This window comes from Sarcophilus harrisii, chromosome 1 (assembly GCF_902635505.1).
Source record: "Sarcophilus harrisii chromosome 1, mSarHar1.11, whole genome shotgun sequence".
Taxonomy (NCBI): Eukaryota; Metazoa; Chordata; class Mammalia; order Dasyuromorphia; family Dasyuridae; genus Sarcophilus; species Sarcophilus harrisii.
In genome coordinates, this window is record NC_045426.1 from 645,952,287 (window position 1) to 645,970,485 (window position 18,199).

Genomic DNA, 18,199 nt, shown 5'->3' on the forward strand with positions numbered 1-18,199 from the left:
GGAAAATGAACGGATACCCTTCAATTGGAGAATGGTTGGGTAAATTGTGATATATGAATGTTATGGAATATTATTGTTCTCTAAGAAATGACCAGCAGGATGAATACAGAGAGGCTTGGAGAGACTTACATGAACTGATGCTAAGTGAAATGAGCAGAAGCAGGAGATTATATACTTCAACAACGATACTGTATGAAGATGTATTCTGATGGAAGTGGATTTCTTTGACAAAGAGACCTAATTCAGTTTCAATTGATCAATGATGGACAGAAGCAGCTACATCCAAAGAAAGAACACTGGGAAATGAATGTAAACTGTTTGCATTTTTGTTTTTCTTCCCGGGTTATTTTTACCTTCTAAATCCAATTCTTCCTGTGCAACAAGAGAACTGTTTGGTTCTGCACACATATATTGTATCTAGGATATACTGCGACATATTCAACATATATAGGACTGCTTGCCATCTAGGGGAGGGGATGGAGGGAGAGAGAGGAAAAATCGTAACAGAAGTGAGTGCAAGGGATAATGTTGTAAAAAATTATTCTGGCATGGGTTCTGTCAATAAAAAGTTATTATAATAAAAAAAATGGCTACAATAAATATTTTTGCACATTTAAGTAGTAGCTACTGAAAACCTCAAACAAAAGTTCTTAATTTTTGGAAAATAGTAACATGAAAAAATTACTTATTAAAATATAATGTATAGCTCTTAAGCAAAGAATGTGAGTTTCTGCAACAACCTTCAAGTTTGTAAATGGAATCTGGTAATTAAGTTAATACCCTGTCATTGTAAATGGAGGAGTGAAAGGGGAATGATTTGAAATCAGTTTTGAGACTTTAAATTCCCATTTAAAGAGAAGTTTTGGAGAACATTTCAGCATCTGGATTTTCTGCCTCTTCTGATGGTCAAAATTGTTTCAGTGGAATCTCATGACATCCAAGTTTGTTTTGGTGTGAAAGTAAAAGTTTGGAGATATAATGTTAAGGTGTCTAGGAAATGTTGCAATACAAATAACAGTTTACAGGCACAGAAGCTAAATTTGAACAAATCACTTAATCTATTCAGGCCTTCATTTGTAAAAGAGCAATGGACTAGATAATCTCAAAAAATTATTCCAAGTCTAGAGTTATAATCCTACAATTTAGGAATGGAAAAGGTTTTGATTTACTTTAGTTAAAGGAGCACCTATGTAAATGAACAGACAAGTCACCAAAATTTTGAAATAATCTGTTTATTACCTATATTATTATGAAGAACATCATCTACTGAGTTTTATCTTTGCCTAAGATAATGCCTCTGATCCTGCTGGGTATTTACTTACAGTTTAACCTTCTCCAGCTTCTCCTTTCTCTAGAACTCTACATCTTCCTTCAATGGGCTTTAAGGCCTGGTACTATTCCTATCTCCCAGCTTCCTTGTACTGATCACATCTGTAGCTGTAGAGGACAGCAATGTTCTTGTGACTGGCACTAATTGTTAGAATTTAGGACATTTAGCCATTTGTCAAAGATGTATGTTTCCATGGTGAACCTGACTGAAGTCAGCAAGATCCAAGTTAAATCTGTCCTTATCCTCTTACTAGCTATGTGATCCTGAGCAAGTCACTTATCCAGTTTGCCTCGGTTTTCTCATTTGTTAAAATGACATAATAATAGCACTTACCTCCCAGTGTTGTGAGGACAAAATGAGATGTTTGTATTAATAATACAATATGTTATGGTGCTTTGCAAAGCTTAAAGCTCTAGATAAATTTTGGTTATTCTGATTTTGATGTCATCTGTACAGATTGTTTGAAAAAGATCAGGCTGAAAGCTCAATATGAATAGTGTAATGTGACAACCAAAAAAGCTAATAGTAATATTAGGCTGCATTGAGAGAAGAGACTGTGTCTAGAACATGGAAAGTGAGATAGTCTTCCTATGTTCTATCCTGGTCATGCCCTCCTGGAGTATTGTTCTCAGTTCAGTTTAGGAAGAATATTGGCAATGTTCAGAGCATGTTCAGGGGACAATGGTAAGGAGTTCTAAATTCTATTATATGAAAATTGACTGGAAAAATTGGAAATGTTTAGCCTGGAGCAAAAAAAATAAACTTAAGATATCATAGTTGTGTTCAAGCTTTCTCCCAGAGTACAGAACTGATAGCAATGAATTTAAGTTGCTAATATGCAGATTTTTTCACTTGAACTTCTGACTAGAGTTATTCAGAAGTGGAATGAGCTGCTCAACAAATACGAGGTACTCCCTCATTAGGAGTCATAATATGAAGACAGATTGATCAGTCAGTTATTTTTTTTTTATTATTATAGCTTTTTATTGACAGAACATATGCATGGGTAATTTTTCAACATTATCCCTTGCAATCACTTCTGTTCCAACTTTTCCCTTCCTTCCCTCCATCCCCCTCCCCTAGATGGCAGGCAGTCTTATACATGTTAAACATGTTAAAGTATATCTTAACAATATATGTGTACACATTCATACAGTTCTCTCATTGCACAAGAAAAATCGGATTCAGAAAGATAAAAATAACTGGGAAGAAAAACAAAAATGCAAGTAGTCCACATTCATTTCCCAGTATTCTTTCTCTGGGTGTAGGTGGTTCTGTCCATCATTGATCAATTGGAACTGAATTGGATCTTCTCATTGTCAAAGATATCCACTTCCATCAGAATATATCCTCATATAATGTTGTTGAAGTGTATAATGATCTTTTGGTTCTGCTCATTTCACTCAGCATCAGTTCATGTAAGTCTCTTCAAGCCTCTATGTATTCATTCTGCTGTTCATTTTTTACAGAACAATAATATTTCATAACATTTATATACCACAAGTTACCCAAACATTCTCCAATTGATGGGTATCCATTCAATTTCCAGTTTCTAGCCACTACAAAGAGGGCTGCCACAAACATTTTGGCACATGTGGGTCTCTTTCCCTTCTTTAAGGTCTCTTTGGGATATGAGCCCAGTAGATCTGCTGGATCAAAGGGTATGCACAGTTTGATAACTTTTTGAGCATAGTTCCAAATTGCTCTCCAGAATGGTTGGATGCGTTCACAACTCAACCAACAATGCATCAGATCAGTCAGTCATTGAAGATGTCAAAGCTATCATGGGGATTTAAATTGAAGCAGGTGGCCTCAAGAATATTTTTTAATTCTGAGGTTCTTTAATTCTGTGAGGTCCCTACTGCTCATCTTTATATGAAGTCATATATATTTTCTCTCTCCACCAAACCCTTCTCTAGCATTTCATCCTGTCACAGCAAAGCAATCTCTAGCAGGGCCAACCATGCTGGAAAGACTTCAAGTAAATTGAGTTAAAAAAACCCTGTTTTCTGAGGATGACCTCATAAAATATGGAGATTCTCATTGCAAGTAGACCAAGTACCTAATGATGAATTCTTTGGCCCAGAAAATTAATGAAACAAACAAACAAAAAAATACAAAATGGTCCTCAGTCCTGAGTAAACTTTGTCTACTTTTGCAGAAATGCTATACATTAGCAGAAACCTACCAGCTTGATTGTTGGTAAGATAAATGTGACATCCTTATCCATTAACCAATGAGTATACAATCTGCTAATGAAAGAAAATCATGTCAATTTTTATTTCCAGGGGCAGCTAGATGGCACAGTGGATAGAGCACCATCCCTGAAGTCAGGAGGACCTGAGTTCAAATCCCACCTCATACACTTAATACTTCCTAGCTGTGTGACCCCAGGCAAATAACTTAACCCCAGTAGACTCAAGGAAAAAAAATTTAGTTCTTTAGCCTAATGAAATGATAAAAAGAAGTTGTAGCTAGATGGAATAAAAGCTCATAGATTCTATCTTATCTACTCCAAACCACTGATGTTTGGACATCTTGAACAGTACAGACCTACAACACCTTCATCTTTGCTTATATTTCTTAGTTTTGAGATGCAGAGAAATTCAGTAGATTCCATCTTGAGTTAGAGTAGCATATGACAGATGTCTTTATTTTATTTAATGTTTTATTGATCCCCTTTTGTTTTATTCTACCAATTATTTCCTAATATGCTTTCCCTCTCCAACATCAAACTCTCCCTTTAATAAAGAAAAATTATTAAATATTATCCAGACAAACAAGCATGTAAGTCATCATATGCAACTTTCATCTCCCATAATCTTTCATTTTTAATGAGAGAGGAATTTGTTTCATCATCTGTTTGCCTAGACCAACAGATTCTTTCAGGTATTATCTCAGATTTTTGAGTACTTCAATGATTCTGGTTAAACTCTGTAACTGTGGGAGGAATATGTATGTCAATAAAATCACAAAATCATTAAAGTGCTGATGATTAATCAATCATTTTCATATTTAGTTTAAAGAGTTTGAACCTTTTTCATATTTGGTGATTTAGCATTTGTGTTTCTTGTGAAAACTTCCTTTTGTATTCTTTTAGCTACTGACCTACCATCCTCAATCCCATGATTTCTCAGAGAATTCAAAGATATAAGATGCTTCTTTTCCTTTAGATTTTGTTTTTGAGTAACAGTTGGGTTTCCTAAAATTTTAATTAATAACTTCAGATTCTACCCAGTAACCAATGCTGACTGAATGTTTTTTCATCTTAATCCTTGTGTGATATTCTATGACACTCTTGGGATAGAGCAATGCATGACTATTCACACACCTTATCTAACATGTGAACAAGTTACACTCTTGGTTATGGCTCTCTCTGTCTATTTGTACAATTTATAAACTTATAATTCTGTTGTCAGTAGGGTCAGAAGGGGAATCTATCAGAAGGTCCCTGTTTACTTCCAGAGGAAGATTAAGGAAGCCGAAGGGGCAGTAGTTGGACAGTGTGTTTAGGTAATCTAAACTCACACATAGCTCTTTCCTTTTTCTTTAATTCTAACTGCTCCTCAGATTCCTGCCAGTCTTTCTGAGAGGGTCCTGAGAGATCAGATGATGGCAGCCGAGCCCCTACCAGTTGAGCAACAGGTGAGCCATACTTCATGAGAATCATTTGATATTATGGTCATAATGTCTCGGCTTCTTTCCTTAATTTGGACCTGTAATGCTTTCACTACAGAGTTCTTAATCTCTTGCCTAGGAGTTTGGGAATGAAATATCTCATATACACACTTTTTCTCTCATTAATGCATGCACATACTCCAGATCAGCATCTCTAGTGACCTGTAAGCCACACTGGCATTCTAAATACAATGTGTCCAAAATTCAATCCATCCAAGCCTCTTTCTGAGTGAGGGTTCCTATTCTAGGATGGTTGCAGAGGGAATGAAGAGACACAGATGTATGTGAGAGATGAACAAAAATAGAATCAAAGGAATCTGGTAATTGGGGTATGAAGGAAAATGAAGATCCAACACAATTCCAAAGTTACAAACAGAAGACTATATAGTGGTGCCACAGATTATTTATATATAACAAAAGATACAGATTTAAATGGAGACTAAATCACAGTATCCTAAATAATGAATGAATCAAAGAAAATATCTTATAAACAAACCTATTTCATTTCACTGACAGAGTAGTCTTTCAGATCATATTAGTTTTCTCTTGGAAAACATTTAATCTCTTCTCTTCTCCCACCCCACCAACATGTATTATGCTTTGCCTTCCCTAATGCTCCATCTTGGTAAAGCAGGACTGGAGGCCAAAAAATTGTCATTAGGGAAGTTATTACCCCTCCCAATTGATCATATCAGTAGACAGTTGTACTCAGATCCAGGTAAGGCAAAATCTGTATACTACCCAAAGTTGATCATTTTGTATTTCTGAGAGAGGGTAGCAATGTTTTGGCAACAGGGAGAGAGGATTTCTCTACAATCTCTTTAAAGTCACTCTAGAGAGATTTAGGAGGAGACAATTCAATCCCTAACTTTTATAAAAGAAACTGAGACTTTAAAAAGTAATTGATATAAATTAGATCACAGGATTTCTTAGTGTAAGAATTAGAACTTGAATCCAGATCTCACTGTAAGTTCAGTGCCTTTTTCACCATAGCTTCTCTTCATTTCCCCAAAGTGCATCCATTTCCACCCCATCTCTCAACTAAGAAGAAGGTGAACACATACTTCTATCTCTTCATATGGACATACAAAACATGCACATGATTATTTAGGGCCATACTCATATGTAGATTTGAAAACATTTCAATCCAAAACCTCTGGATCTGCTGCTTCTGAAACACCTTCCCTTATTACAAACTACCCAGTTTCTTTCTCATCCCCCAAGCACAACACTGGAAGCTTGAATTTTTAGCAGGAATATGTTGTTTCAGGTTTCCATGATGTTTGAAGACATAGCAATATACCTCACTCAGGAGGAGTGGCGCCTTCTGCACCCTGCTCAGAGAGATCTCTACAAGAATGTGATGATGGAAAATTATGGAAATATAGTCTCCTTAGGTAAGACTCAACCCTGGGATTCATCTAGACTTTTGCCTTTCTTTTTTGTTATCCAAAGTAGGATCTAAAGCCATCATTTGGATTTTACCTCAGAGTTCAGGAATTAGAGGTTCCTTATTGTCTCTGGATTCAAACACACACTTATGACTGTTTTCTGTATAAAGTCCCCAGACCTGGTCCTTGTAGAATTCGGTATAAGAAGCTTCCTTAATATTTCCTAAATCTATACTTTCCTTTTTCTTCAAGTTCCTGTTTTGTTGCCTTAGCTCTACAAGTCTCCACCAACATCATGGAATTTTCTACCTTAGTTGGAGATAGGATACATGAGATAACTGTTATCTTTGCTCAGATCACAGACTCCTTGCCCTTTACAGCTTCCTCCCACACCCTAACCATCTCCCTCAAGGAAACAATTCTTAGGCTAGTCAGACCCAACATGCATCTTCTACTCTCATTTTTGAAGTTATTGCCCATGTCATGTCCTTCTACCTCCTCCCAAAAGACCCAAGACTTAGACATAACCTCAGTTCTGGATTTAAGGACTGACAAGTCCTCTTTTCCTTTCCCATGAAGGATTTCTAGTATCCAAACCTGATGTGATCTCTCAGCTAGAGCAAGGAGAAGAGCCGTGGGTCCTGGACATGCAGGAAGCTCAGGGGAGAAAAGTCCTGAGAGATGACAATTCAGGTAAGTAAGCAAAAACCTTTTATTCAGTCCTTAAGTATTCTTTTACTGAATATTTCCTATGTTTTTATCAGAGTAATAAGCATGATTTATTGGACCATAACTTTAAAACTAAAAGGGGCCTCAAAGATTATCTCCTCCAATCAACACCCTTAGTCTTTGGCAAGGGTGCCTCAAAAGTCTTAGTGCAATTTTAATACTTTAGAAACAAATAATATGAACTTACAAATACATTTGAAAGCTTATTTAAAAAATTTAAAGATATTGATGTTTCTTTTTAAAATTAAACTGCCTTGTACTTTTCATTATTCTAATCAGTTTTTGAACTTTGTATAAATTTCTATCAACGCTCCCCAGTAACTGAAAGGACTGCATTTGTGACCCTAGCTTTAAGCTTATTTAGAGAACAAGGCTTTGATGCATACCTAATAGTTTTGACATGACTGTACTATTGATGTATGCGAACATTTATTTAACATATTTAAGCAAATAATCTAATATCTTTTTCCTAAGAAGAATATGTAGAAGGTATATCCTGTTTTTAATACCTTCCTCTCACTATCTGGTATAATCACCTTTTACAAACTTCCTGAGAGCTCACCTCCCTTGTCCACTATTCTATTTATGTTCCCTAAATAAACTATTCTCCCATTTCTTAAGGCATTGTCCTCATTGTCCTCAGCTTTACTTGGCCTTCTGCATTCACACTATTCCTCTCATTGCTTTTGTCTCCTGTTATCCTCCCACTGTTACTATCCTTTGCCAAGACTAAGGACAATATTAAGATTTATAACTGTCATGTTCTCTTAGAAGACATTTATTTCATTTAGAATGTGGTTTTTCCTATGTTATCAATTTCTATTCTCCATAAATAACCCATACATATAATTTGTAAATAAAAAGCTATTAAAAATAATAAAACCAAAAAAATAAAAAATAATAAAATAAAGGTCTTCCAAAATATTAAAAAAAAAAATTTCTATTCTCCCTAAATAAAGAACAGTTACCATCTGGATTTTGGTGTTGTTTCAGGCTATGATACTCAAATTAAGAACAAGATATTTATTCCAAAACAAGAAATGTTTGAGAAAATGAAAGCCCAAGGGACTTTATCAAGAAAATTCAAAGTAAATAATCTCCAAGGACCTCATTTTGAAAAAGGTGACAGATTGAAATGTCAGAGAAAACCTTTGGAAGAGAGATTAAAGAAATTGTCTTTCCAAGAGAAAGATTTTAGGCCAGGAACAATGATACTCAAAAGGATACCCACAAAGGAGGGAGGCCAAAAATGTAATGAATTCTGGGGAAATGTCAGTATTAACTCAACCTCTGTTAAACATCCAAGGGTTCCAACAAGGGAAAGAGTCCATCAATGTGATACATGTGGCCAAAACTTCAAAGAAAATGCAAGCCTAATTAGCCATCAGAAAGTTCATAAAGAAAAGAAACCTTATAAAGCTAAAGCATGTGGAAAAATGTTTAGGCAAAATTCAATTCTTAGTGAATCTCAGAGTATGCAGATTAGTCAAAAATCATATAAAAGTAATGAATCTGCAAAAACCTCCAGCCAGAGCTTTAATGATATTAAACACCAGAGAATTCACACTGGGCAGAAATCCTATGAATGTAATGAATGTGGAAAAATATTCAGTGCACAGACATCCTTTATTCAACATCAGAGAATTCACACAGGAGAGAAACCCTACAAATGTAATGAATGTGGAAAAGCCTTCAGTGCCCTCTCATCTTATATTCAGCATCGTAAAATTCATACCGGAGAGAAAGCTTATGAGTGTAATGTGTGTGGTAAAGCTTTTATTGCACTTTCATCTTTTATTCAACACCATAAAATTCACACAGGAGAAAAACCCTATGAGTGTAATGAATGTGGAAAATCCTTTAGCCAAAGTTCTAACCTTATCAAACATAGGAGAATCCACACTGGAGAGAAACCATATAAATGTGATGAATGTGGTAAAGCTTTCAGTGACCGCTCATCCTTTGTTCATCATCATAAAATTCACAATGGAGACAAACCTTATGGATGTAACAAATGTGGGAAAGCTTTCAGCAAAAACAGAACCCTTATTCAGCACCAGAGAATTCATACTGGAGAGAAACCCTATGAGTGCAATGACTGCAGAAAAACTTTTAGCCGGAGCTCCAGCCTTATTCGGCATCATAAAACACATACTGGAGAGAAACCTTACAAATGTAAGGATTGTGGAAAAGCTTTTAGTGCTCATTCTTACTTTATTCAACATAGCAAAATTCATAGTGGGGAGAAAATTTATGAATGTAATGAATGTGGAAAAGCTTTCAGTATGCGTGCATCTTTTTTTCAGCATTGCAAAATTCATAGTGGAGACAAACCCCATCAGTGTAGTGAATGTGGAAAAACCTTCAGCCAGAGCTGTAACCTTATTGATCACCAGAGAATTCACACTGGAGAGAAGCCCTTTAAATGTAATGAGTGTGGAAAAGCTTTCAGTCAGCGATCTGGTCTTATTCGACACCAAAAGATACATACTGGAGAAAAATATTATGAGTGTAATGAATGTGGGAAATCCTTCAGTCAGAGTTTTAATCTTATTAAACATCAGAGAATTCACACTGGAGAAAAACCCTATGAATGCAACGATTGTGGCAAAGCCTTCAGTGACCGCTCATCTTTTATTCAACATCATAAAATTCACACTGGAGAGAAACCTTTTGAATGCAATGAATGTGGTAAAGCCTTCCGTCAGAGCTCACAACTTATTCATCATCAGAAAATTCACACTGGAGAAAAACCCTATGAATGTAGTGAATGTGGGAAAGCTTTTATTTTAAGTTCTAACCTTATTCAACATCAGAGAGTTCATACTGGTGAGAAGCCCTATGAGTGCAGTGAATGTGGAAAAGCCTTCAGTCAACATTCAAATCTTATTCAACATCAGAAAATTCACAATGGAGACAAATCCTATCAATGTAGTGAATGTGGAAAATCCTTTATTTTAAGTTTTAACCTTATTCAACATCAGAGAGTTCATACTGGAGAAAAGCCTTTTGACTGTAATAAATGTGGGAGAGCCTTTAGTCAACGATCACAGCTTATTCAACATCAGAGAATGCACACTGGAGAGAAACCCTATGAGTGTAATGAGTGTGGGAAATCTTTCAATGTACAATTATCCCTTATTCAACATAAAAGAATTCACACGGGAGAAAAACCCTATGAATGCAGCGTATGTGGTAAAGCCTTCCGTCAGAGGTCTCACCTTATTAATCATCAAAGAATTCACACTAGAGAGACTCTGTGATAACTATGTCACTACCTGATTTCTGCTGTTATATTTAGCTCTGAGAGGTTAATAAATCTCTCAAAAATTTATTCCTCTAATTTTGAAATGCCACCATTGGTTGGTGAAAGGATGCCACTATCATGTGGCCTGAATGTCCAAACATGTACCTTCTCTGAGATTCAAAAGATGTAATTCTGCCATAGTCTTCTCATATTTAACTTTGAATTTCCAAAACTTTTACATAAATATATGAAAGATTATATAAAATAAACAATAAAACAGTTAAGCTTAAGTAATTCTAAGCAATCACAATTAAAGAAAGTAATTTAGAGTAAAATGTTATTATAAATAAACTGATAATATTTAGTTGATTTTCATTCAGGACCCAACTAATATTTATACGTGTTGAGTTTCTGATACATGCTTGATACTGTGGAGAATAGAAAAACTATTCAGAGTACCTGCTTTCACAAAGTTTACAATCCAGTAAGGAAGCTAAGACATACATGTAAAATTAGTTACAATGCAATATAAATGAGAAAGTGTGATTAGAGAGGTACAAGTTTTGGGCCTTGAGAAGAAGGAAAGGTCACATCTAGATGGAAAGGTGACAAATGGTTTTATTAAAGAGATTGGTCTTGATCCATCTGTCAGGGACCAAAGTGTAGAATTTTAATAGGAAAAATTGGAGGAGGAGAGAGGAATGACTGAGAAGCAGTTTTATACAGAATAGCATAAAAGAAATAATTCTCTAAGCTAAACAAATATCCAAGTTTTGACAGAATAGGAGGATTTTTGAAGTCGGTTTCACCTGAAGTTCCAGAGCTATTCATAAGCTCCCTCACTCTATTCCAGGAATATTTTGACACTTTGTAAAATGATTTACGGTGAGTTATGAAAGAATGGTTTGTGCCTAACATTTGCTTTGGATTCAGTTGAGAAGAAAATTTATGGATAAGGGAGCAAGGGAAAGCTCTGTATCACAAGTTTTTCCCTCCTTGTAAAAACTTAATCAAAAACTATTTGCTTTTCTACTTTAAATTATTTAAGTGTAGCTGTTTCTTAAAGTTACATTTCATGAATGAGAAAATTTGTGGTCATCACTATTTCAGGCAATTGTGCATGCACTCATTTTATACTGTTCATGCAATACTATGGTGCCACCTAGATTATAAGAGATTCAAGTGATGAAATTAAAGTGATAAAAAGTCTTCATTAACTTTCTTCTTTTTTTTTTCCTGAGGCAATTGGGGTTAAATGACTTGCCCAGGGTCACACAGCTAGGAAGTGTTAAAATATCTGAGGCCAGATTTGTCTTCATTAATTTTCTATCAAAAGTCCTTATCTCCTGAATTTCCATTAGTTGATATCAAAACTCCAATAGCTTTGCCCTCAATTCCCACACACAGGTACTTGAAAAACAAGGAAATGAAGCACAGTACCTCTTTGACTGTCTCAGCAGCCACCTACTCAATCAACTCTTTCAGTTCTCTTCATAAGGCAGAAAAAAGAGAAAGAAGTGTAGCCATTTCCTGACACTGGGAATATAGAGACAACCTTCCATAGCAAGGTGTTCAATGTTTGGGTTTGGGGATTTTCTCCCATATCCCATCCCGCAATTGTTTATTTGCTCCTGCCTGCTTATTTGCTAGTTGCACTATAATTTGTATACAAAGCTAAGGCTGTCCCAGTCAGTATGCAATGCCCTGTATTTCAGATCCTGCTAATCTGATTTATGTAAATGAAATTCCTGTTGATGTTACTAATTGGTTTTTATGAATTTCATATAAAGCATCCTAAGTCAAAAAATAATTTTGTTGGCAAAGACAGTGCAGAAAGGCATAGGATCTTGATTTGAATCCCAGCTCTACAACTTACTATGTGTGTGATTTTCATCCAGGACAAACTTGTTTAGGCTTTAGTTTTCTCCTCTGTAAGTTTAAGGAATTTTAATAGGTGATCCTAAGAATCATTCCAACTCTAAATTCATGATCTGAGTCCAACTACATTAGGTTCTCCTCTTATTTATCCTTTTCCTTGTGATAAGGTAGGAGGAAAGGCATGGAAGAAACTTAGTATCATAAGTTCTGGGTAATATGGGAAGAGGATGAGGATCAGGAGCACAGGGAGCAAATTTTAGGGTATTTGACTTATAAAACAGGTTATAGGATCAAATGTGTTCATTGTTATGGGAAAAGCATCTACATCAGTGCTGTTATAAATATTGAAAAATGAAAGATTACAAAGCTAAAAACTTGGTTTCTGAATTGTTAATTAAAGTAATTGACATTAACTGCTTGCTTTTGGTGTCTTATTTTTATGTTGTACCCATGAAATAGAACCAGATTTACTTTATTGTGACCAGAAGTGAAGCAACTTTCTTTGAAGTTGCATGATTCACACAATCTGAGTTGGGAAGGATTCCAGAAGTTATCTAGTCCAACTAATACTTGAACAAAAATCCCCTCCATAATGTCCCTGAGGAATAATCATCCAGCTTCTGTTTGGAAAAATTCAGTGATTCAATGATAAGGTAACACACTTATCTAGCTGTTGTGCTGACCTCAGTATTGAAACCTTGACAGTCTGCCAGTAACATGCCAGGAAACAGAATTACTTCCATTTGAATTGCCTTAATACAGTGATCCACAACTATTCTGAAGGATTTATGATGAAAAATGCTATCCATACCCAGAGAAAGAACTGATGATTTTGTCTTAATACAGACTGAAGCATACCCTTTTTTATTAACTTTATTTTTCTTTTGGGGGAGGGAGGATAGAAATCTGGAATGTTTTGCATAATTTCAAAAGTGCCTCCTTAAAGAGGAGTGGGGATGGAAAGGAAGAAAGAAACTGGTACTCAAAGTTTTAAAAATTAAATATAAACAATTGTTTGATATGTTACTGGGAAAATAAAAATATTAAACTTTAATACAAAAAAAGCAATGGGGTGGGGGAAGAACAAAAACTTACATATTTGAATTGCCTTAGTAAGATTGTGAGGATCATTTGGCAAGATAAGGTAATAAACATTTTAAGGTCCTTTCTCAAGCTAAATTGCCAAATATTCAAACCTACGGCAGAAAACAAAACTCTGATGGGCTGGTCATGTTTTTCAATTGCCAAATGTACATTTGCTTAAAAAACAATTTTAGAGAAAACTCATATAAGGCAGTTACATGGAGGTCAGAAGAAGTGATACAAGTATATTCCCAAGGTCTCTCTGAAAAACTTTAGAATTGATTGTGTGACATAGGAGATGCTGGCATGGTATGATATGAAAGAAGGCATTCTTGCTTTATGAATGAAGCAGTATTGCAGTAGCTCAAAACAAAATGTGAAACTTGCAAAGTTAGAGACACCTCCACTACAAATGTTCGTGTGGATTCTTTGTGCCTGACCTATGGTAGAATCTTCTGAGCTCATATTTATCTGATCAGCTAGAATGAAACACATTATACCTTGATTCCAACGCAGTGACTTCATTTTGGTCCACTTTGAAGATGGACAATAACCAACCAATCAACCAGTCTACAAAAATACACAACCACTTCTCCTGAGTGATCTTACCTAGAACAGCAGCTCCAACTCACTGCTAGGACACCTTTACTGTTTTATCCCAAAACAGAAAAATTAGTGGAGGAAAAAAAATTAAGCTATAAACCAATGACAAAGTAAAATGTAAAAGACTTAAGATCCAATTTTTTTTTTTTTTTGAGGAAAATATGGCTTTTTTATTTTTTGCTCTTGAACCAAAATTACAAGTTTAATTTTAATGGCTATGTATTTTTTTATGTTCATGGTCCTGAATATATAGTCAAATATGTAAACTTTTCTTTTTTTTTTTTTATTATAATAACTTTTTATTGACAGGATCCAATTTCTTTAAAAACTCAAGTTGAAGGTTTAGTCAATGGAAGAATACCAGTAGAAAACTTGAAATGGACATCAATCTAGCAATAAGGTATTTAGCTCATTATCATTATTATTATTATTATTTCAATATTTGAGCAAATTTTGGTATATGTATGTAGTAGAATATTATGCTGTAATACATGACAAATTGGAAGTTTTCAATGTTTTCAGTCAAACAAGTAGACTTTTATGAACTGATAGAACAGAACCAGAAGAATAATTTACACAATAACATCATAAAGACAAATATCTTCAAAATATTTTAGAATTCTGATCAATGTAGTGACATGATTCCAGAAGACCCATGATGAAAAATACTTCTTTATAGATGAAATAATTAAGATGCAGATTAAAACATCTATTTTTGGTATGACCAAGGTAGAATTTTGTTTTGCCTTATTATGCATATTATAAGGATTTTTTTTTTCTCAGTCCGGGGGGGGGGGGGAAATTGTTTATTGAAAAAAAACTAAATTAAATTTTAGAATAAGAATACTGCCATTTAGATTTGGCTGAGATTGTTTAGTGTAAAATGCTATAGTGAGGACTTACCAGAACAATGCTTAAGACTTTCTAAGTCTCCAAAGAACTATTCAGGATTAGGAATATGGACAAATATGGCCCCCCAAACCTAAAACAAAACAAATCCCAATTTGATTTCCTGGAACAAAAAAAATTATTTATCTGGGAAGAGAGTTGAAATAGTTGGAGACTGACTAAGGGTATTTTTTATCAAATGAATCCCTCAATCCACTAGATGAAATTGGAGGGAAGGTGGTAAATTGAGGAATTTTTATCACAAATGGGCTTTTAGCATTGAGTTAGATCCATATTTTTACTCCTTGCTGAAGAACATGTGCTTTTCTGAAGATGATTCAACTGCTAAATGGTTGTATGAGTCCCTGGGAGTTGGAAACTGTATTGAAGATGACTGGTGACTGAAAATCAGGAATACCTTGTTGTGCCACAGGTTCCTTTTATTATTCTGCCTCAGTTTCCCTAAATTGTCCTGCTCCTGTTTCCCTTAATTGTTCTGCCTCAATGTCACTGGTTGCAACCCCCCTTTTCTGTTCATTAGGACTGAGATAATTAGGGCTGAGGAGATCTGGCCACTCTGGCATTCTAAAAGTGTCATAAAACTAAAAAAAGTTTTGAGTCCTATCTCAGGATGGAATATACTATCTCAGATAGCATCCTCTACCTCTACCTCTCCAGACTTTGTCTCTAGCTGACTACCTCCTTCACTCCCAATTTATCAGAATTTATGGTCTTGCCCTCAACTTGTTAGAACCAGATTGATGGTCCCTTCCTGGAAATTCCTGCTCACTAGTGTTTGGACTCTACCCTTTGCCTTTGTCTTCCCAATTGCTAAAGCCCTATAAAAATCATTGGAATCTCACATTCAATGTTAAATTATTTGAGAGGGAAGTCCAATTCAGCCCTAGGGGCAAAATGGATTCTTCTCTGCCCCCAGTCAATCTCTCCCTCTCAGAAATTCAAATAAAATATTAAAAACTCTCTAATCTCTATTTTGCCTCAGTTTCTCCAGCCATTCACCCTCACTCTGTGGTAAATAAGAAGAGTAAAGGGAAACTTCATTTCTTTGTGTCCTCTTTTGGGATCCTTCTACCACTTTTTCTGCCTTGAACTTCCAGCAAGGAGGGAAAGGGAATTTCTTTCCCCTTTCCTACGCCTAGGGGAGGGAAATTTCTTTTTCCTTCTTGATGAAATTAAGATGTGAAAGCAGGAACATAAACCTGAATTCATAGCCACTTTTTCCTGCCTTTCAGTTTTTTTTAAGACAGGTCAGTAACCATTAATCCAAAGAAATGGACATTTTGAACAATAATAACTCATAAGTTAAGAGATTTCCTGCGGTACATATGTCCAACAGGAGGTAATTTTATGCTTAACATCTTTTGTGCCATGAATAATTTCTCAGAACAATGTTCTCAAGTCCAAAAATAAAATTTTTAATTGCTTCAGTTGACTTGAGGTGTGAGAAATGAGATTGAAAGATTCTCTCTCAAAGAATTTGAAATCCCAGATGACTGAGGCAAGGTTTGTGACAAAAAATGGTTTTATTACACTGAGAAAACAACTTTCTCAGTAGGCAAAATCCTGTTAGGATTTTTTGCAAAGGTTTGGAGTCCAGAGTCTTCTTTTATCAACCTTCAGAGATTTGAGGCTAAGGAGCAATTAAAGGCTAATTTTCAATTCAACAAAGGGTGGTGATTATGCCCCAGGTCAAGATCTCCAATTGAACTGTAGGTGGAGATAGCTATGGCAGTTTCCTTTATGAACAGGAGAGTGGACCCCTTCCCAGAGGTTAGGAGGGGTTTGAGATTTTTTAGGGTTTCTCTAACCCAGGTCCATCCCCCCAAAGATCAAGGGAACACAGTTTACATCTTTATCTTCCTCTTTGGGACCCCATTAAAGGCAAACAGAACTAAGTGACTTGTGTAGTCACAAAGTAAAGTGTTTGAGGTAAATTTGAACAATGTTCCTGACTTCAGATGCAGCATGCTATTCACTGTGTCATTTGCCTGAAATAGAATAAAATACATAGGATTAGTCAAAAAGGAAACCAATAATATTGAAAGTTATATATATATTTAGGCAATTGAAATTAAGTGATTTGCCCAACTCCATCCACACTAACATTTTAAAAATTATGGACCCCAGGTTAAGAAATTCTTGATCTAGAAGAAGCAATTTGATAGCTTAGCTGTAAATCAAATTGAAGATCCATCTCTGAATCCTAATAGAGCAGCAGGAATCCTAAGGAGTCATTTCTGTGCATTATTCAGGAGAAAGCATAATAGTCTTGATGAGTTGCGAGAATTGAGGGTAAAGAGATCCCCTCTAATTATTCCTTGTGAAAGCATTCACAAACACAAAGTCTGTCAGGCAAAAGGGGATTTATTTACACTAAGAAGAAAGCTTTCTTATTAGGCAAAATATTGTGCTGCAGTTCCCTTTTAATGTTCTGACCCAGTTTCCCTAATTGTCCTATTTAGTTACTCTACCTCAGGTTATAATCTTTCCCTCTTAATGTTTGATGAGATTAAGGTCTACCTCAGTTACTCTGCCCCCAAAACCCAAAACATTTCCTCTTAAATGGTTGATGAGATAAAGGTTTTATATCTTTAGGCTATAAGCATTCCTTCTTAATGTTTGACAGGATAAAGATCTATCCATTTTAGACATCATTAGAATATCAGTAATCTCTCCAGTACCTCCCTCCATTATGTCATCCTAGGTGCCTCCCCCCTCCCATTAGGTCATCCCCATCTAGGTACCTCCCCCATTATGTCATTGTTCTTGTTATCCTATAAAAAATCTTGCTGTCTGATACTCAGGGCTGGATTCTTTGAGACGAAAGTCTCATTCAGCCCTGGGACCAAACAGGGATCATTTGGTCCCAGCAAATCTCTCCATTTAATAAATTATTAAATTGTTCTCTAATCTCTGTCTTGCTCAGTTTCTCCGGCATTACAAAAACTCCTGATTATAAATTTGGCAAAGATAGTTAACACTGAAAAGAAAATATCTTCATCAGTGGACCAAGTCCAGAAGGGCAAATGGTTCCTGAGTAGGAATTGACAAAGGTGGTTTAAGAAAATAGTATGCTAAGAAGACAGCTTTCTTAGCAGGCAAAAGTCCTGTTAGGACTTCTGCAAAGATTTGGGGTTCAGAGTTGTCATTGCCTTCTGAGGTTTGGGGCTTTAATTCAATTCAAAATTGAATGAGATTACTTAATTGGGAGTTTGAGCCACTCAAAAGGATGTTGACTATGCCCCAGGCTGAGATTTCCAATTAAGTGAGATTACTTATTTTGGGAAGGGTGTTGTTTGGGAAAAGATGTGCCCTTCCCAGGGTTTGAGACTCAGGAATTGCTGCCCAAAA

The 18,199-nt window shown here is 35.6% G+C and overlaps 1 protein-coding gene across 1 annotated transcript in view; it reads left to right on the forward strand.

Moving 5' to 3' along the window:
- Positions 1–13,018, forward strand: part of LOC100917306 (zinc finger protein 345-like) — a 21,311-nt gene extending 8,293 nt beyond the window's left edge. The window contains exons 2-5 of the mRNA XM_023496600.2: positions 4,901–4,975; positions 6,279–6,405; positions 6,979–7,092; positions 8,122–13,018. Of these exons, the coding sequence (XP_023352368.1) occupies positions 4,940–4,975; positions 6,279–6,405; positions 6,979–7,092; positions 8,122–10,391 (2,547 nt within the window). The 5' untranslated portion in view covers positions 4,901–4,939 and the 3' untranslated portion in view covers positions 10,392–13,018. The remainder of the gene's footprint in view (positions 1–4,900; positions 4,976–6,278; positions 6,406–6,978; positions 7,093–8,121) is intronic.
- The last annotated feature ends 5,181 nt before the right edge of the window (positions 13,019–18,199 follow it).